Below are 19,477 nucleotides of genomic sequence, written 5' to 3' on the forward strand. Positions count from 1 at the left end.
AAACGTTAGCTGCACAGATTTGTATAGGTTTTGTATAGAACAATGACATTTTGATAAAATATTGTTCCCATTTTTTAAAAGAAGCTACTATTAAATTATTCCATATATCAAATGTATTTGTTTTTGTGTTTAAGTTTGCAAGTTTCCTAACTTGCATTCTAGAGTGATCATGATGCATTTAATAAAATATTCATTCAAAATATTTGTTTGCATCATTAACAAATCATCTTCCTCAAAGCAAAAACTATTTCATTTTATTTTAGAGAACTGGGTGAAGGGTTTGACTCCCGCCCCCACCAGAGAACCACCAGTGTGGTGTAGTGTTAAGAGCGGTGGACTAGTAATCTGGTGAACCGGGTTTGCTTCCCCGCTCCTCCACATGCAGCTGCTGGGTCACCTTGGGCTAGTCACACTTCTCTGAAGTCTCTCAGCCTCACTCGCCTTGTTGTGTCGTGGGGTTCGTGATTTCACCTCTCTTGACATAATATGCTGGAGACAGTTCTCTAGTAACACTTCTTTATTAAAGCAAACAAGACTGAGCTCTGAGGAGAGGAAAGCTACATTTATAGGGACAGGGGACTAGCTAGAAAAAGATACATTTTGGAGGCAACAATATCAGGCAATCACAGTGCTGCCATTTGGAGGAAACCAATAAGATAGAGGATCCAAATACAGCAGCTTAAATGAACCAATAGTAGCTGTACCTTCTGGAACCAAAAGGCAGTTACTTTACCCTAATGCAAATACAGACAATAGTAATACAGATATAAAATCCTTTGACTCAATACACCACACATCACACAGAGTGTTTGTTGTGAGGGAGGAAGGGAAAGGAGATTGTTAGCTGCTTTGAGACTCCTTAAGGGGAGTGAAAGACGGGATATCAAGTCCAAACTCCTCCTCCTCCTCCTCCTCCTCCTCCTCCTCCTCCTCCTCCTCCTCTTCCTCCTCCTCTTCTTGTATTGTCTTTTCTTTTCTTTTTACATTTCTATGCATTGGAATGTGTTAGAACATATCAAAAGAGTTCTGCCATTGACTCCAGTAGGATCTGAATTATACCATGTCTGACCCATTTTTACATACCCTGCCCTGCACCCAGCATATATAATTCACATTTCTTGTGAATAGTGCAGTTGAATGAACATGTCATATTTTTAGAAGCTGTATGAAAGGTTTTTTTAAAAAACAGTAAGTCTGCATTAGTGCCCAGTCCTTTAATATAACACAAGGAAAATCCAGTTTGTGCTTTTGACAGATACTCATTAATGTCCAGCAATGTGTCACATTTTGCAGAACTTTTGAGCTTCCAGTTTGGGGTTAAATGTGCCCTACTCAGGTTGAGGCAAATCCCCATGAAAACATGCATTCTGAGATATTGCATCCCAAATGGTACCTCTGCAGAATAAAAAAGTATCCAGTCCATCAACAAAAAATGTTGTTGGTGGTTAATATTTTTGTTATGTGTGTGCTTGAGATAACTGGTCATTCTGACTGTCGTGTATTGCATCCCTGATTTTGTGATAAACCAAAGTCAGTGAGAAGGGATAGGAAGGTGGGGGAAGAGGGAAAGTGGAACTATCCTGTTCTCATGCATAGAATTCAATAAAACATAAAGAGAAAAAGAAAAATGTATATCATACTTACAGAATCTCCAACTGACTCTAGTTGCTATGTGACTCCTTGCTTAGTTTTGCATCAGACTTAAATAATACTTAGTCTTCAGCATTAACCATTAAGCAGAACAAACATGGATTATCAAAGGGACAGAGAGCAGAATGTGAAGCAATGGATTTTCAAGTGGTCTCTAGACTTTGCACAATGGTATCAGCAGCCAAGATAAGGGGTCCTTTGAATGGCCCCAAACCTTGAGGCCTCAAGTCTTTTTGTGCCCCCGTGTCTTCTCTCATATTCTCCCAAAGTTTCAGAGATGGAAATAGTTACATTTCTTCATCTCTTTAGGTTTCAGGTGAGCGTGTCAGGAACCTCTGGCCTTAATCTATCTGGGCCCTCTCCATACTTTTCTCCCCAGTATGCACCTCTCACTGGCTGCTTTCTTCCCCTTGAGTGTTTTTGCTTGGCTAGAATGTGTCAATGAACTCTGATAATTCATCCTGTTTTTCTAGATGGAGGTCAGAGCGAGGTGTAGAAACTAGCCTACTATATAAACGTAATGTTTACATTTATTCACTTTTGCCCCTGCTCTTACCCACTGCTGGAAGGTGGAAAAGGTTCTTGTACCCTGTTTAAAACGTTGTCTCTTTTTAGATAATTTTTCAAAAAGTACACCTGAAGGAGTGTGTCCACCTCCATCGCTCTGCCAAGACACTGAGGTCCAGTGCCGAGGGCCTTGTGGCGGTTCCCTCGCTGCGAGAAGCCAAGTAAATTGTGGTTGCTGGGACTGCTCAGTTCTCTTGGGCCCAGTCTTATTCAACATCCTTATCAATGACTTGGATGATGGGCTTGAGGGCATCCTGAGCAAGTTTGCAGATGACACCAAATTGGGAGGGGTGGCTAATACCCCAAAGGACAGGATCACACTTCAAAATGACCTTAACAGATTAGACAACTGGGCCAAAGTAAACAAGATGAATTTTAACAAGGAGAAAGGTAAAGTACAACACTTGGGGGGAAAATAAAAATAAAAATGAAGGGCACAAATACAGGATGGGAGACACCTGGCTTGAGAGCAGTACATGTGAAAAGGATCTAGGAGTCTTGGTAGACCACAAACTTGACATGAGTCAACAGTGTGATGCAGCAGCTAAAAAGGCCAATGCAATTCTGGGCTGCATCAATAGGAGTATAGCATCTAGATCAAGGGAAGTAATAGTACCACTGTATTCTGCTCTGGTCAGACCTCACCTGGAGTACTGTGTCCAGTTCTGGGCAACACAGTTCAAGAAGGATACTGACAAGCTGGAATGTGTCCAGAAGAGGGTAACCAAAATGGTCAAAGGCCTGGAAACGATGCCTTATGAGGAACGGCTTAGGGAGCTGGGTATGTTTAGCCTGGAGGTTAAGGGGTGAAATGATAGCCATGTTCAAATATATAAAAGGATGCCATATAGAGGAGGGACAAAGGTTGTTTTCTGCTGCTCCAGAGAAGCGGACACGGAGCAATGGATTCAAACTACAAGAAAGAAGATTCCACCTAAACATTAGGAAGAACTTCCTGACAGTAAGAGCTGTTCGGCAGTGGAATTTGCTACCAAGGAGTGTGGTGGAGTCTCTTTCTTTGGAGGTCTTTAAGCAGAGGCTTGACAGGCATATGTCAAGAATGCTTTGATGGTGTTTCCTGCTTGGCAGGGGGTTGGACTGGGTGGCCCTTGTGGTCTCTTCCAACTCTAGGATTCTATGATTCTTTGTGGCTTGCGCACCCCAGCGGCAGTGGCGGAGCTTCATGCTCTGGCACCGGGGGTCAGAGAGCAGGTGGGGGCGGGGCTGGCGTGCGTCCTGGGGGTATGGCTCTCCATCCGCAGGGGCGTGGCATGCATCCTGGGGCATGGCACACCGTCTGTGGAGGTGTGGCGCTGCAGGCAGGGGGGTAGGTGCAATGGCACCCCACCAGGATTGCACTGCTGGGGCGGTGCGCTCCCCCCCCCCACTCCACTTCCTCCACCAGTGCCCGGCGGTGCAACTAGAGCTGGACCTTGGGCCTGAAGTCCCAAATGAGCCCCCCCCCCTCTGGAGTACAGTAGTGAACAGCACCTGGGGCAAATGGGTATGTCAAGGCCCACAGAGGCTGGCACCCTAACATAGTGGTGGATAATATTAGGAGAAAGTTCTGCAATATCTCCCAACCGGAGCCATATGTGAAAATGATACAGTTAGAATTAAAGGACATAGGATGCCCCTGAGCACCTTCTGAGTTGGTTTGAATTTATTTTTAGAACCAGAACTGAACTGAGGTTATTAACGTTTCGTACACAAGTCCACTTCTGGGTAGCTCCCCCCCCCCCAATTTCAGCAGCCTACTTTACCGGGGCAAACTCATTTTGTTGTTGCTGTTCAAAGAACTGGGAGGCAGAAACCCTCCTGCAAATCTACTGGCTGATTGTGATCTACTGTCTGCTCAGCCTTCACTTAGGGACTTGATTTTCTAAAATAGGATTTAGGAGGTCACCTAGGGATTAGTGGGCCCCTTTCAACGGCAGAAACATATTGCAGATTCAAAAGGGTGGAACATGAAGTTAACCCACAATATCGCAATGTTTTAAAATCATTTTTATTATAAAATGGCTTTGAAGTCAGTCATCTTCTTCTTCATCCCAGAGACAACTGGTTATGGGCAGCACCAGGACTAGCTAAGAAAACGCAAAGCTGGAAATCCAGTGGTTTTTTTTAAAAATCTCCTAAAAAAGGCTGTACTCTTAAGACTCTGGCTCTTCTAATATTCATTCCAGTGTAGGGTTCATGATCTTCCCTAGGAAGAGAATGCTCCATGTTGCCTTATCTAAAATAGCAATCAAGAAGGGTCTGTTGAATTTGAGAGTAAGTACAGAATGAATTGGAGCGGAACGGAACATAAACTCTATCGTGGTGACTGCCGCTGCCTCAGTGCCACTCTCGTTAACATCCAGCGCAGTCTTGTGAACAGCCTGTGAGGAAAGAACAACATATCATTGTCTGCAGGTCACATTCTCCAGTAGTTCACAGGTGAATATGGACACCCTTGAGATGATCATTGTTCTCATACTGAGGGTCTTTCTATTAGACCTCCCTGAAGCGGTTGCTCTATCTACTGTAATTGCTTTCTCTGTGATCGCTTGTCCACAATGACCTTCAAATCCAAGAGGGTGTTTGCTCTTTTAGCTAAAGCAGGGGTTACCAACCTTTGGTGGTGTGTGTGTGTGTGTGTGTGTGTGTGTGTGTGTGTGTGTGTGAGAGCACATTCACAAACAGGAGAAAATGTCCTGGGCAACATGCCAACACTACAAACAAGCACATACTGCAACCTAGGTCTCTTTTGCGCTGTACATTGAAAGCGGTGCTGTACCAATTTAAGCATTCATGGCTTCCCCCAAGGAATCCTGGGGGTACCTTGTCCAGGGTGTTAAGAGTTCTTAGGAGACCGCTTTTCTGCTCAGAGCTAAAATTTACAGAGTTCCCTGGGAAGGGGGATTGAATGTTAAACTGCTCTGGATATTGTAGCTCTTTGAGGAGCTTCTAAATGTCTCCACAGTCTGCAAGAATATGGCGCGTCCCAAAATATACCGTGTTGTCAAAAGTCAGGGTCAAGAAGTGTGTCTTCAGCACATGATGGGGAATACAAAACAAAGGCACACCTTTGTGGAGAGGGAATTCCACAACTTAGGGACTGCTGCAGAGAATGCTGTCTCCCAGGCCCTCATTCCCTGAATTCTGAGGGCAGTGAGACTACCAGGAGGACCTCCCTTGCTGGTCTTCGCACCCAAGGGGGGCTGTAGGGAAGGAGAAGGTATTTCCGACCTTTGGGATCTAAGTCATTTAGGGCTTGGAACATTAATGCAAGCACCTTGAATTTGGCCTGGAAACAATCTGGCAACCAGGTAGGTGTTTTAAAATGTGGGTTATGCAGGTTCTAGTTGGAACCCCAGCTAGTAATCGGGCCGCTGCATTTTGGATCAGCTAAAGTTTCCAAGTCATTTTCAGGGGCTGCCTCACAAAGCAGAGATTGCAATAATGTATTCTGGAAGTTACCAGAGCAGGGGGTACTAGGGCTGATTCATCTCCTGAACTATTGCTCCTGGATAATAGGTTTGTGGAAGCTTACCCCACAATACTTTAAATGTTAGCAGTTGGAAGTAAGCATACTGTCTGACAGGTGATAATGTAAGCTTAACGATCTGAGGACTTGATAATGTTGCTATCTATGATTGTTCACCATTTGTGTTGTCTTTAGAAATGAGTGCTTTCTGGAAGGGTTTATGAGTCTTGAGCATTTGAATTTGAATGAAGAGAATGTAGTCACAGAGTACACACAGAAGACATCTGAAGGCAGCCCTGTTCAGGGAGGCTTTTAATGTTTAATTGATTATTGTGTTTTGTTCTTCTGTTGGAGGCTGCCCAGAGTGGCTTGGGAGACCCGGCCAGATGGGCGGGGTATAAATAAATAAATAAATAATAATAATAATAATTATCTCTGTCCAAAAGGGACTATATAGCAGGAAACAGGCACTCCTAACCACCGAGGCCAATGAACTTTCAGTGACTGTTTGGATCAATTTGTATCCCCAGCGATGGACCTGCTCCTTCAAAGGGGAGTGTAGCACTTCTACCTATGCATTCTTATGCCGTATTCACTGGTTTTATTTGAATTGTTTCAGTGTTCTCTTTTGTTCAGTGCCCAGATAACCTTGATTTGTCTGATAAACAAATGAATGTAGTAGACACATGATGTACCATCCAATCCACATTTAACCATGAGACTCCTGTTAGAATACATTCTTCAGGTGTCAGTCTAAAGACAAACCAATGTCACTGAGGGTTCACCCACATTTCCCGTCACTCCATGCTTTCTATGCACAGGTTTGGGTTTCCCAGATTTGTGTCTGTGGGCGTTTTTTTTGGCCCCAGCACTTCCCCCAGGAAAACCCATATTTCACTGCTGAATCAGAGCAAGTGACAATGCTGAAAACCATTTGCTCAAATTCAGCATTAAACAAGGGTTCTCCTGGAGAAAGCACAGGGAATAGTAGTAGTAGTAGTAGTAGTAGTAGTAGTAGTAGTAGTAGTAGTAATACATCTCTGCTCAGACCTGGAAAGCCAGGACCTATGCCTAGAAATGCAGCACAAAAGGAAGTATGGCTGAGTCTAGATTTAAGGCACATTCAATGCAAATTTAAAGCACATGACTTTCCCCAGTGAATTCTGGGAACTGTAGTTTGTTAAGGGTGCTGAGAATTGTAAGTCTGTGAAGGCGAAATTCCATCTTCCAGAATTATTTGATGGAAGTATGTGCTTTAAATGTACACTGAATTCACTTTAAATGTATGGTATGGATCTGTGATTCACATTTTGCAACATTTTCATGGCTTCTTGCAAACGAGAAAAATAGCAACAAAAAGAGTTCCTTCTCAGATGTTCTTCACGTGCTTCTGAGAAATTATTGGAGGTAATTTTGCCAAGTATTCTTTAATTGAGGGCCAAATGACAGAGCATGAAGGTTTAAAGAAGCACTTGATCCAAGAAGGAACGCACTTACTTTGGAAACCAGCAGCTCACGTTCTCCGGTAATTCCAGACAGATCAGCAGCATCATTAAAGACGTCTTGCACACCCATCTTCTGTAATAAGTCTTTGACATCATAGGATGCAGAAATGGAAAATTTGGGGATGAAAAGACGTATATTGCTGGTGAAGAAAAAGAAAAAGAATCCATGTGTTAATTCATTGGTGTTCAGCTGTTGAGTCGTGACCCACACAGTGACATTCCCTGGCCTTGATGCACATTCAAGCATGGAAAAGGGCCCCAGTGCATAGGAAGGGTCTCTTGAAGCATCTTGAAGGGTCACTGTTTCTCCATTCCAAGTCCTCCCAGGCCAGAATACATTGCTTTAGTAGAGGGGGTTAGGAACTGGATTTAGCTTGCAGGCCAGATCCTGACCTCCAGCAACTGCCATGTGCCATTTTGACAGGCGTGCGGGACTGATATCGCCAAAATGTCCGCTGAAATCAAATCACGGTGGCAGATTCTCAGGGGGTTGCAAGTGCTGGTGATCAACTTGATTGGCAGCACCTGCAAACCACAGTTATTATGCCAATGTGCTGTGTCATAACCTGCCCCACAACTAACATCATATATGATGCCTTGTGTGGGCAGGTGAATGTGGCTTTGGGAGAGATAACCTAATAGGACAAATTAGGACCCCTACTGGGCTCCATTAGGCCCATGGGATGGAGATTTCTCATGGCTTTTTAGTGGGCTCCTCAGATTCAGAGGACTCACTCCCAGGGAAGCTTCCATCACCTCACACCTTGGGAGCCTATGGCTCGAAAACAAGGCAGTAACTTTTTTAGGGCCACAGGTCTAGCAGACTGGAACCATCAGTGTCAGGGACTGGGCAGAGAAGGAATGATGGAGACCGCCTCCCCATCCTGACCCTTCTAGGGAGGAGGAAGAGGAAGTCAGTATTGATTTACAACAGGGGTTTGCTGGGGGTCACAGCTCAGAGGCAGATGAGGGGGAGAGTTGGGAAATAATGGGAGAGGAGGAGGAGGCAGAAGCGGAGAGGCAGCTGGTTGACACGGTGTCATCAGAAAGCATCCCAGACCCTCCATCTCCCAGAACCCAGGGAGCCATAAAAGTAGGAGAACAAAGAGCTCAAAGGCAGAGGGCACGTAGCAGCACCCATAGAGAAGATGATGGGAATGAGGAAGTGGGAAAGATGGGGGTGGAGATTCACTCAGGACAATGCCATTATCCAAGAGACTGGGTTCTATAGCCTCTCTGTGTAAATATTGAAAGAAAAGGGATGGTAAGAAACCTTTTGTTGTCTTTATACTTTCCTGGGCAACCAGCCAAGAGCCACTGGCGGCATCCTGACACCAGCCCTACTGTTCGCCTCTGCGTAGTTCCATCCTTATTCCAGACATTGTGGTCTGAAACAGTCTAATGAAAGAGCTGTTCGACAGTGGAACATGCTACCAAGGAGTGTGGTGGAGTCTCCTTCTTTGGAGGTCTTTAAGCAGAGGCTTGACAGCCATCTGTCAGGAATGCTTTGATGGTGTTTCCTGCTTGGCAGGGGGTTGGACTGGATGGCTCTTGTGGTCTCTTCCAACTCTATGATTCTATGATCTATCGGTACATCACAATGTTTAGCTGGTGATATGTCACAATGTTGAAAACCAGATATCGGCCACCCCGAACCCACATCTAGGTAAACCTGCAGTTAGGGAGCTGACAGCAGTAGCTGGGGTTAGGGCTATGGGGTGTCCTTACCAGTGGCCCCCTGAAACTTGTGTGTGTGTGTGTGTGTATCTGGTATCCTTTTAAAACAAAAAGCTTCAACTCTTTGAATTAGCAGCATTTGAAAAAACAGTGCAGAGAAAAGACTTACTCTGATTTAAAAGATGCTATCCATTTAGACAGATTTTCTTTTACCAATGCACCTTCCACATGCTGCAGTTTTCCTTTGTCAGGCAGAATGAAGAATGACGTGGCATCTCCTTTGTATGGAATCTCTACCACCCAGCAAGACAAATCTCTATCATGGAGGTATTTGTAGTAGCCTTTTCGATACATCAGGCTGGCTTTCACTGTAGTGTTTGCATCCACAAAGAAGTCTTTTTCCTGGATCATGTGAGTATCAAAAGGGTCTTGCCAGTAAGCTTGGAAGAAAAAGATTAGGCAAAAGAGTTGCATGACTTTTAATTCCCTCCAAAGGCAACTTTGTGTGCAATAGGTAAGTATTTGGTCATGTAAGTACCGGTACAGGAAATGCAAGAGGCATAGAACAGAGTGATTAAAAACAAACAAACCTAAAACCTAGACAAAACAACTGTAGCGGCCGCTTGCAAAACAGAACACAAATGGTGAAAACATCAATGGGACACAGTGGAATACCCACAGAGTAAGTCCGTTTGCCCTCCTGGGGCGGGTGGCCCTCCTGGGGTGGGTGGGCACTGTGTCTCCCCTATGAACCAGCCTATTGCCAGCCGGATTGTACTCCTGCCACCAAATTGGCCAACGGTGGCAGCGATGCATGGGGCATCACGGTGCCAATGACCAGTAGCAGCGCTTGGCACCATGCCCAGGGAAAGGATAAATATCGAGCCGGCAGGGTCTTTCAGCCACTCTGTTGCCATGCCCATTTTCCTGCCCACCATCCCTCAGATTAGGTTTTTGGTTGTTTTTTTACCAGTGGTACAACCTTGCAATGGACAATGTCGGTCGCTGAATTCAGGGGCCGGCCAGAAATTTCTTTCCCCCATCTGGCAAACTGGCTCCACCATTTGGGTTTTTGCCTGCCTCATTGCAATTGCCACAATTTTGTAAGGTGGTTAGGCATTGGGTAAGCCTAGTCTTGGTTGGAGGGGAGGTTATAGCCTCTGTCTGCCCCTCCACGAGTAAGGAGATCCTGCTAAAAGGATCCGGGAGGAGCAGCTCCTGTCCGATGCCCAGATGGGGGCTAGGGCCATATTCTAGGACCACTTCTCCATTGCGGACCACTGGCTTCACCCTCTTGGCGGACGGGCGGGAGTGTCATGCGCCATTGCTTACCTAAATGCCTATGGCCAAATCTTTCACATCTGTAACCAATAAAGTTGTGGCCTTACTTGATCCCCCAAACCCAATAAGCTGTCTAGTTATTTGCACCTTAGGGAACAGAGTAGCCATGGGGCCACGCCACACAAAGGGATGAAGCTTCTACCAAACGATTATCTTGTCTCGTCATCCTCTCTGACTTTGAGCTAATCATTAAGTTGAACCTTTTAGCATGTTTTGTTTTTTTCTTTTCAACTCCTCATGTGTACTGGAAATTTGCTCTGCTTAACAATTTAAAATTTGACATTCCATGGCAGGCTGCAATTTCATTGTGCTATATTCTGCTCTAAAACCCAACTACAAACACAAAAATTTGTTGTTGCTCCCTGTTGTTTCAGGAGCAACATTTTTTTTCAAAAAAGGCATAAGCACATAGGGCCATTGGTCTGATCCAACTGGCTTTTCTATCTTGTCCATCATCCTGTTCTCACAGTGCCCAACCAGGTGCCTGTGGAAAACCCACAAGAAAGATGTGAGCACAACAGCTCTTGAGAGTTTTAGATGAATATTTATCAGAGCCTTAAAAAGTTGCCATCGTTACATGTTTGTATGCCCACCTAACAGGGATATATATTTGCAACATTGCGTTTTGGATCCCACTTATTCCCTTTAATAGTGATGTCAGCTGGTTAAATGCCTATCAGCTTGGGGGAAAAATGGTCACAAAATGGAAGCAACAGGAAAGGTGGTTTTTAAATATTTGGGGAGGACCTCCTAGGTATACAGAAATGTGAAGGTTTTTAAAAAAAAAAATAAAAAAAATAAACATTGTCTTTTTCAAAAATTTAAAGCTACATAAATTGCCTGAGAAGAACTTGTGACAGAAGGTTCCTTTCAGAAGATCGATGGTACTCCAGTCCACAGAGAAAGGGAGAGAGAAACAGTCTAATGAAAGCAGGAGACAGGCAGATTCTAGTCCTCTTCAGATATTATAATGGTGGAAGGGCAAAAGAAATAGAAAAGAGCTGTAGGGCCAGTGCTTTAGCCCTGTCCCTACTGTCATGTGGGTGCTTTCCGCTTCCTTGTCTTCTAGTGTAACTCGTGGAGCAGAAAGGCTCCTTAGATGATTAAGGACCGTGGAAGATCAGTTTAATCACAGTGAGAGAGTCCACTGGATGACAAAAGAAAGCCCCAAGGTGCAACCACTCAGCACTTTTCTACTCAAGTTTCCCCTCATGACTGCAAGGCCTGATGTGCCTAGGGCCCCATCCGCACTGTAAATTTAAAGCAACATCATGCCACTTTAAACAGTTCTGGTTTCCTCCAAGACATCCTGGGAGCTGGAGTTTAAGAGGCCTCTATTTCCCGCACAGAGCGTCAATTCCCAGAGTTCCCTGGGAAAAGAGATTGACTGTAAAAGCACTCTGGGAATTGTAGCTCTGTGAGAGGAATAGCACCCTTAAACTAAAGTTCTCAGGAAGCTTTGGGGGAAGCCAGGACTGTTTAAAGTGGTATGATTGTACTTTATATGCATAGTGCCCAGGAATGAGAACAGCAGGTATGCAATATTTGTGTAGGTATGCTTATACCAAGGGCTGGAATTTGCATGCCACAAATTTATGAAGATATTAATTTTCTATGCTGCCTGTCTTGCCAAAGGAGCCCAGGATGGCAAAGAGCAAAGCAGGAAGACAATACAATTTAAAAAAATTAATGAATAAGCACATTGAGATAATTAAGGACACATTTAGAACATCTAAAAACATTTACAAACAGTGGCCTATCCTTACAGCTCATAATTTCAAAGTTGCTAGGAGCAGTATCTGATAGCAATCAAATGACTGGGTGAACAGGGATATTTTAAAATTTCTTCAGAATGGTAATAATAACATTATTAACACAATGAATGCCAATGCTAATTATAATAGCTCCCACTCACCCCTTGAACTATTATAGGGATGTTTTGGGAGGAAGAAAGGAAAATGGAACCATTTCATCTCTCAATAAGAAAGGAGGCAAATCTTTTCCCTTTTCTCAATTTCCAGCATGGAATGCCCATCTCTGCCATATAAAGCACTTAGGTTTGGGACTGGCAAACTTCAAATGCTACCCAGCACAGCAGGGGAAGTGTAGGGGGGCAGAGAGAAAAGGTGTCTCTTTTTCCCTTCCCCAGTACTGAAATTCCTTGAACAGCACTGCAAGCATGAGAACATAGGAGTCTGCTGGATGAGGCCAATGGCCCATCTAATGTAGCATCCTGTTCTCACAGTGGCCACCCAGATGTTTGTGGGGAAACGTGCAAGCAGGGCATGAGTTCATAAGCACTCTCCCCTCTTGAGGTTTCCAGCAACTGGGATTCATAGCCATTAGCTAGGAGCCATTGAAAATTTCCTCCTCCTCCATGAATTTACCCCACCCTCTTTTAAAGTCATCCAAGCTGGTGGTCTTTACTGCCTCTTGTGGGAGTGAGTTCCAAGGCTCCTAATTCCAGGCTGACTGGAGCACTCCTCTCAAAGGAACTTTGTATTGCCAGTCCCATTGGTTTAATTACTCTTTCAACTTACCTTTGAAGAAGATGTAGTTCACAAGAACCAATATAGTGCTTGGATCAAGGTCCTCGAGCGCATGGGCTATTTTCCCCTGAGTTTTGTTCTGCACGTAATCATTTATCTGCCTTTTAGCCACTCTGGGAATGGTGAAGTTGGTGAGGAAGCCTTCTGCTTCATAGAAGGTTTTGACATCCTCCAAAAACTTAGGCAGAAACTTCAACGACTGTTCAATGAACAAGGCATTTCCCACCTTCACCTGTGCTTTGTTATCCGGGCGGTGAAGGGCATGGATGAGGTGGCGGAATCCTTTGTGTATCTCATTCTCCTCAGTCACAGATAGGTTAAACGCGAGTCCGTTGTGAATCTGACTTTGAGTTTCCGACTTGGCACCCAGGGTCAGCAGTGCAAAAGCTGCAGAGATGCTGATGGGGGAGAAGAAAATGTTCCTCGAACCTGCGCCTGAAGCTATGTTCCTGTAGAATCTGAATGCAAAGTCAGAATTACTGGGACCTATCTTAAGATAGCTGGAGGAATCCTGTCTCTGTTCTTCTGAAGAAAGATGTGGATGTTCCAGTAATGTCTTGTCTCCTTGGCTAGCCTGGTCATGGTTGTGTCCTGGGAGGTGATGGCATTGGACTTCAAGACTAATCAGTAACAAGGAGAGGGTGATGACCAGCTTCATTTGGGATTTGTAATTCTTCTGCTAATAATTCCCATACAAGATGTTAAAGGATCAATCCAAAAATGCATGCGTACTCTGCAACAAAGGCGAAATCTGCCCTAGACCTTTACATTTATACAATAGAAATAACATTAAAAAAATCCTTCCAGCAGCACCTTAAAGACCAACTAAGTTTTTTATTTTGGTATGAGCTTTCATGTGCATGCACACTTCTTCAGATACACTAAAATAGAAGTCCCCAGAGAAAGGGGGGACTGCTCTATGTACTGGGCTGCTCTATGTAGAGAAAGGGTGGGGAGGGGTATGGGTGATTGACTGACTGATAGCTGTTGACGACTGTAAACGACTGCAAATGGTCTTGCATGAAAAAGCAAGGGGTGAGATGACTGAAGATCGCTTTATCATCTATAAGGAGATAAGAATCCAACGTCTCTGTTCAAACCAGGTCTCTCCGTGGTTTTACGCTTGGTGATAAGTTGCAATTCAGCAACTTCTCTTTCCAGTCTATTTCTGAAATTCTTTTGTAGTAAGACAGCTACAGTGATGGCATACACAATGTCCTTACTCACAAGCACTTCAGATTTGGTGATGACCTTTAAGGTGCTGCTGGAAGGAATTTTTTTATTTTGTTTCGACTACGTCAGACCAACACGGCTACTTACCTGTAACAATAGATATAATTCACCTTTCCTGTGAGTGGCGTAAGAAAGAATGTTGCTAGTTTCACTAAATCACATACAGAATAGAGTTTTGATAGAAAATTGTTTCCACATTTGTGTTTTTCAGTGTTTCAATGGGTTGTTGTTGTTTTTTTTTTTTAAAAAAAAAGTTTATTATTTAAAAATAAACCTGGCACATTCTAACCATGGAATATTTCTTTGTGATACTCTCATGTTTTCACACTTTTTGGAATTTAACATAGTAATATTAATTTTGACAACTATGTATCTATACCTATATATGCCTGTATCTATGTATATAGTTATTTTCACATATCATTTTGAAATCAACTTTTGAATAGCAAAGACTATTTCATTTTCATTCTGATGCTTACCTGAGAATCCTGACAACCTTTAGGCAACTTTGGTTTATCCCTGCTCTGTCATAAAAATCAATGAAATTCTGCCATTAACTTGAATGGGAATAGAACTGTGTCAGTAGTTCCAGTTATTTATGCTACCAGCCACACACAGAACCAAAGAAATAATTCATATTCTTAGATGCTGGCCCGAACATGCAGGCATTTGTTTAAGAAGTCTGCAGTGGTGCCCTTTCCTTTTACATAGCAGAGGGAGATTCTGACATCTGCCATATCCGTGTGGTTTATGGTGCAGAAGTTGACTCTACTGGGCTGCTCTGTACCACATGTTGTGGAACTTGTGAGCTTCCAGTTTGATGAACCAGTCCTGTAATGGGAGTGGGTGAGATTTCATGCAACCATAACAAGTTGCTGCATCTGAGATTAAGTCCCACTTAGAATAAAGCCATTGATCTAGCCCAGGCATCCCCAAACTTCGGCCCTCCAGATGTTTTGGTCTTCAATTCCCATCTTCCCCGACCACTGGTCCTGTTTGCTAGGGATCATGGGAGTTGTAGGCCAAAACATCTGGAAGGCCGCAGTTTGTGGATGCCTGATCTAGCCTATAATTCCGATCTGTCTGAACATTAAACAGAGATTGATTTAGTTCTGCATGGATGTTAACCCAGAAAAGGAAATGAAATAAACACTTGGCTATACAGCAGAAATCATAAGCCATGCCAAAACAAGCTAGAGAGAGAAGTGAAAAAATGTACAGCTTACTTACAGATCACCAAAAGATTATTGCAGCACCCTTCTGCACTACGATCCTCTTAAACTTGTAATTTATATACCAGGCTTGTACGGAGTATTCATTATTAACCATTAAGCAGAGCAAATATGGGTTGCCAAAGGGAGTCAGGTACAAAATGTGATGCAAGGGATTTGTAGCTTCCGCCCGACCTTTGCACAATGGTACTACAGGTTGATAAAGAGCTGGATTTTAAATAAATAAGCATGAACTTCCATGACCAAAGGGATCTCAAGCCACTCGTTTCTGAGCAGTCCAAGCTCATATTGTGGCCAATTATTGTAGCACCCACCACTGCTTGCTCCGAGGCAAATATATATTCCTATATTCCTTGACTAGATGGTCTTCATGGTTCCTTCCAACTCTACAATTCTATGTTTCTATATTTTATTATTATTTTCAACCATGTGCAGAGCCTCGGTTATTGGGTAATCTAAAAGTACTATAAATAAGGAATCTCCTCCACTTATATCAATGCCTCAGGAAAGGCAGTTCCCACTCCTCCACTTCCTTGACAGAGCAGCTAACTAAACTAAATGATAACGGAGCAGAAAATGAAAGGGATAAAGAGAGCAGGGCTGGCTGAAATAATGGACTAAGGGGGGGGGAGAGAGAGAAACGATATACACAAAGACTCGGTAGAGAAGGTGACAAAGTGAGAAACAGGAAGGGGAAAGATGGGAATAAACAGTGAGAGGGAGGAGTCATGGGAGAGTCCATGGGCCATGGCAGGGAGGGGAAAACCTTTCTCAGCTCATGGGTCACATTTCCTTATGGGCAACTGTTATGTACTGAGCTGAATCCTAGAACAATAGGATTCAGAATCAGCGGGAGCTACCCAATCCAACTCCAGGTGGAAGTGAATCCGCAACCTGATTGGCCTGTAGGAGCAGCCAATCAGGCTGCAGGCAGAAGTCAATCCACAATATAATTGGCCCACAGGTGTAGCCCTGAAGTAGCCAATCACGCAAGGCCCATTGTGTAAATAATGTATATAAGCAGATGGTTTTGGGAAAAGAGCCATTCGTCTTCTCTTCTCCTCCTTGATGACTATGAGCTGAATAAAGAGCATGAAATTCACTCTCGACTCCGAGTATATTTCACTGGCAACGAGGGTGGGATCCTGCTGAGCTGACCGCCACCACGCACTGCACCGCAGCACCGCCACCTGCTGCACCGCTGCATCGCACCGTGCATCCAGGCTTCAGCTCCAGGACCCAAGGAACCCAGAATGGCAACCGACAGCAGCTTCTCGCCATTCAAACCAGCATCAGGAGACTGGGAAGGGTACGCCGCCCGTTTCAACTTCCTCCTGCAAGCGAAAGAAGTCACCAACGATGCCATGAAGAGGGCGACATTCTTCAGCGTCTGTGGAGAGGAGACGTTTGAAATCGCCCGGGCTCTCCTTGCACCTAGAGATGTCGCTACCGTCTCTTACAAAACAATAATGGAACGGCTGAAGGAGCACTTCTCACCACAGCCCTCGGTGGTAGCTTGCCGAAATGCCTTCTACGCAAAGCGGCAAGCCCCGGGGGAAACCATAACTGGGTTTGTGACCTCCCTCCGCCAAGCCGCCCGGTTATGCAACTTCTCAGAATTGGAGAACATGCTTCGTGACCGCCTCGTCGGTGGCCTGAGGGACGAGATGTTGCAACGACGCCTCTACGCCAAAAAAGACCTCACGTTCCAGATTGCTCTGGAGGAAGCCCTGGCAACCGAAGCCGCCGAGAGGTCAACGCAAGAGGCACGACCGGCCCCGCCATCCCAACCGAGGGTCTACCACGAAGACCTCACCGACGAATCCGAATCTGACAGGGAGGAAGTACACCGAGTACAGCGGCGCACTCAAGCAGTACATAACAGCAACCTTACAGGCATCACATGCCAGCAGCGGATTGGATGAAAGTGGGTGGCATGCCTCTGACCTTTCTACAATAAGTTACATTTGGGCAAGAGGTTTCTCTATGTGCATGTCTGCATCTCTCCATCCTCCACCTAGGGAAGAAAGAGAAGCAAATGAGAATTCCTAGATGTCTAGAATTTATAACTTTAGGTCTAGAATTTATATCTTCAGATTTAAAGAAAAGGAGAGGCATTGTAATATATGTTAACCCAAAATTTGAAGCAAAACAAATTTTTAAGGAAAATGAAGGTAGAATTCTGGGTATACAACTGGGGAAAGGTAACAAAAAAAATTGTGATAACAGGAATTTATGCTCCAAATGAGAATAAGACAGTTCTTCAAGGTAGTGGGTGATAAGTTATTAGAATTTATAAATGAGGAGATTATATGGCTAGTGTGAGAGCCAGTGTGGTGTAGTGGTTAAGAGCGGTAGACTCGTAATCTGGGGAACCGGGTTCGCGTCTCCGCTCCTCCACATGCAGCTGCTGGGTGACCTTGGGCTAGTCACACTTCTTTGAAGTCTCTCAGCCCCACCCACCTCACAGGGTGTCTGTTGTGGGGGAGGAGAGGAAAGGAGATTGTTAGCCGTTTTGAGACTCCTTTGGGTAGTGATAAAGTGGGATATCAAATCCAAACTCTTCTAGGAGACTTAAATGGAGTTACCTCATTGGAATTTGATCATACAGACTCAGGAGGTAGACCAAGAGGAAGACTCCCCCCCCCACTTTCTTTAGTATGGTGGAGAGTTTGAATCTGAAAGATGTGTGGCATTACAAGCACCCTATAGAGAATTTTTTTACCCATCATTCCCAAGCAAAAAAGACAGCGGGCAGGATTGATGGAATACGGATAACTAACAATCTACTGCCGAAGGTAAACCACCCCCACCCCCGATATTCTACCTAGATTGATAACTGATCACAACCTGGTTACAGTATAACTAAGAAACAGGAGAAGGGTAAACAAAAGATGGAGAATGAATGAAAAAATCCTAAAAGATTGTCAGGGGACCACCAGAGGTCAGCAGAGAGCTCAGCAAGAAGGCACAAGGGGTCTGTGATGCTGAGAGCCCTGAGCGACACCAGAGATGTCATGCAGCAGCAACAAGCACGTACAGACCCCTGCAAGGGAGGGGCTCTCTGACACTAGAGAGGCTGGGCAGCATATGAGCAGCTTGGGAACAGAGGCGGAGCTGGTGCCTCCATCACCCCAACTGCACAGAGGTCTTAACTATAGGGAAGAAAGGAGGCGCCTAGTGATTCCCAGATTGACATGTTGGAGGCGTTCCCGTAGGGCGCCACGTCCTGGATCTGAAAGTGACTGAATGGACATGAGAACTTTAGCTCTGTCCTGTACATATCTGTATGATAAAAATCTGTAAATACACAGACGTGGAGTTGGGAGTTGTTACTTGTGGAAAGCTGCACCAGCTCCCCTCACAAAGATGAATTTTTTTTAGCCAAAGCACAAGAATTACTTAAGGAATTCTTCCAAAATAACAAGATACAGGATACAGATATTAGGGTAATATGGGATGCGAGTAAAGCATTTATGAGAGGCTTTTATATTCAACAACATGCAATTCAAAAAAAGAATAGGGAAGTGAAGATGGATAAAATTAAAAAGGAAATTGAATAAAATGAAAAAGTACTAGCCAAACATCCTAAAAATGAAAAAGCAAGGAAAAATGGTAAGCTATTACAAAATCAATTGTCAGCATTGGTTAATCAGGAGATAGAAAATAATTTCAGATGGATTTTGAGGTATTTTGAGTCAGCAAATAAAACCAGGGAATTACTGGCATGGCAACTGAAGAAGAGGCAGAAAGATCTACTAATAGATAGAGTAATGGATGGAGGGAAGATCATAGATAAAATGGAAGAAATCACCAAGAGGTTTCTTAACTATTTCAAAAAATTATACAAAAAGGACAATGAAAAGGAGGGAAGCCCATATAATTCTATTGGCAAAAGAAGGTACAAAGCGAGAAATGATCCAAAATTATAGACCTATTTCATTGTTAAATTCAGATTATAAAATTCATGCTGACATTCATGCTGGAAAATAGAATAAAAAATGTGTTGAAGGAAATAATAAGTCAGGAACAGGCGGGGTTCCTCCCAGGGAGGAAAATGAGTACAAACATGAGAATAGTCGTTGACTTAATAGAATATTTGGAAAGAAAGCTGCCTTTGTGTTTATCGATGCCGAAAAAGCATTTGATAACGAATCATGGGAATTATTGAAGAAAAATCTAGAGAAGAATGAGCTGGGGAAAAGGTTTATGAGAGGGATAACAACTATCTATGAATCTCAAAAGGCAAATTTG

At 44.0% G+C, this 19,477-nt stretch overlaps 1 protein-coding gene across 1 annotated transcript; it reads right to left on the minus strand.

Annotated features, from left to right (window-relative positions):
* Window positions 1-4,207: 4,207 nt before the first annotated feature.
* On the minus strand, window positions 4,208-15,257 carry LOC118080834 (alpha-1-antitrypsin-like). The gene is made up of 5 exons (XM_035106705.3): window positions 15,222-15,257; window positions 12,750-13,437; window positions 9,038-9,308; window positions 7,184-7,331; window positions 4,208-4,598 (listed from the first exon to the last, which is right to left on the minus strand). The coding sequence occupies exons 2-5, from the start codon at window positions 13,414-13,416 to the stop codon at window positions 4,395-4,397; spliced, it is 1,290 nt and encodes a 429-aa protein (XP_034962596.3). The 5' UTR covers window positions 13,417-13,437; window positions 15,222-15,257; the 3' UTR covers window positions 4,208-4,394.
* Window positions 15,258-19,477: the final 4,220 nt, after the last annotated feature.

This window comes from Zootoca vivipara, chromosome 1 (genome assembly GCF_965207765.1).
Source record: "Zootoca vivipara chromosome 1, rZooViv2.hap1.1, whole genome shotgun sequence".
Classification (NCBI taxonomy): domain Eukaryota; kingdom Metazoa; phylum Chordata; class Lepidosauria; order Squamata; family Lacertidae; genus Zootoca; species Zootoca vivipara.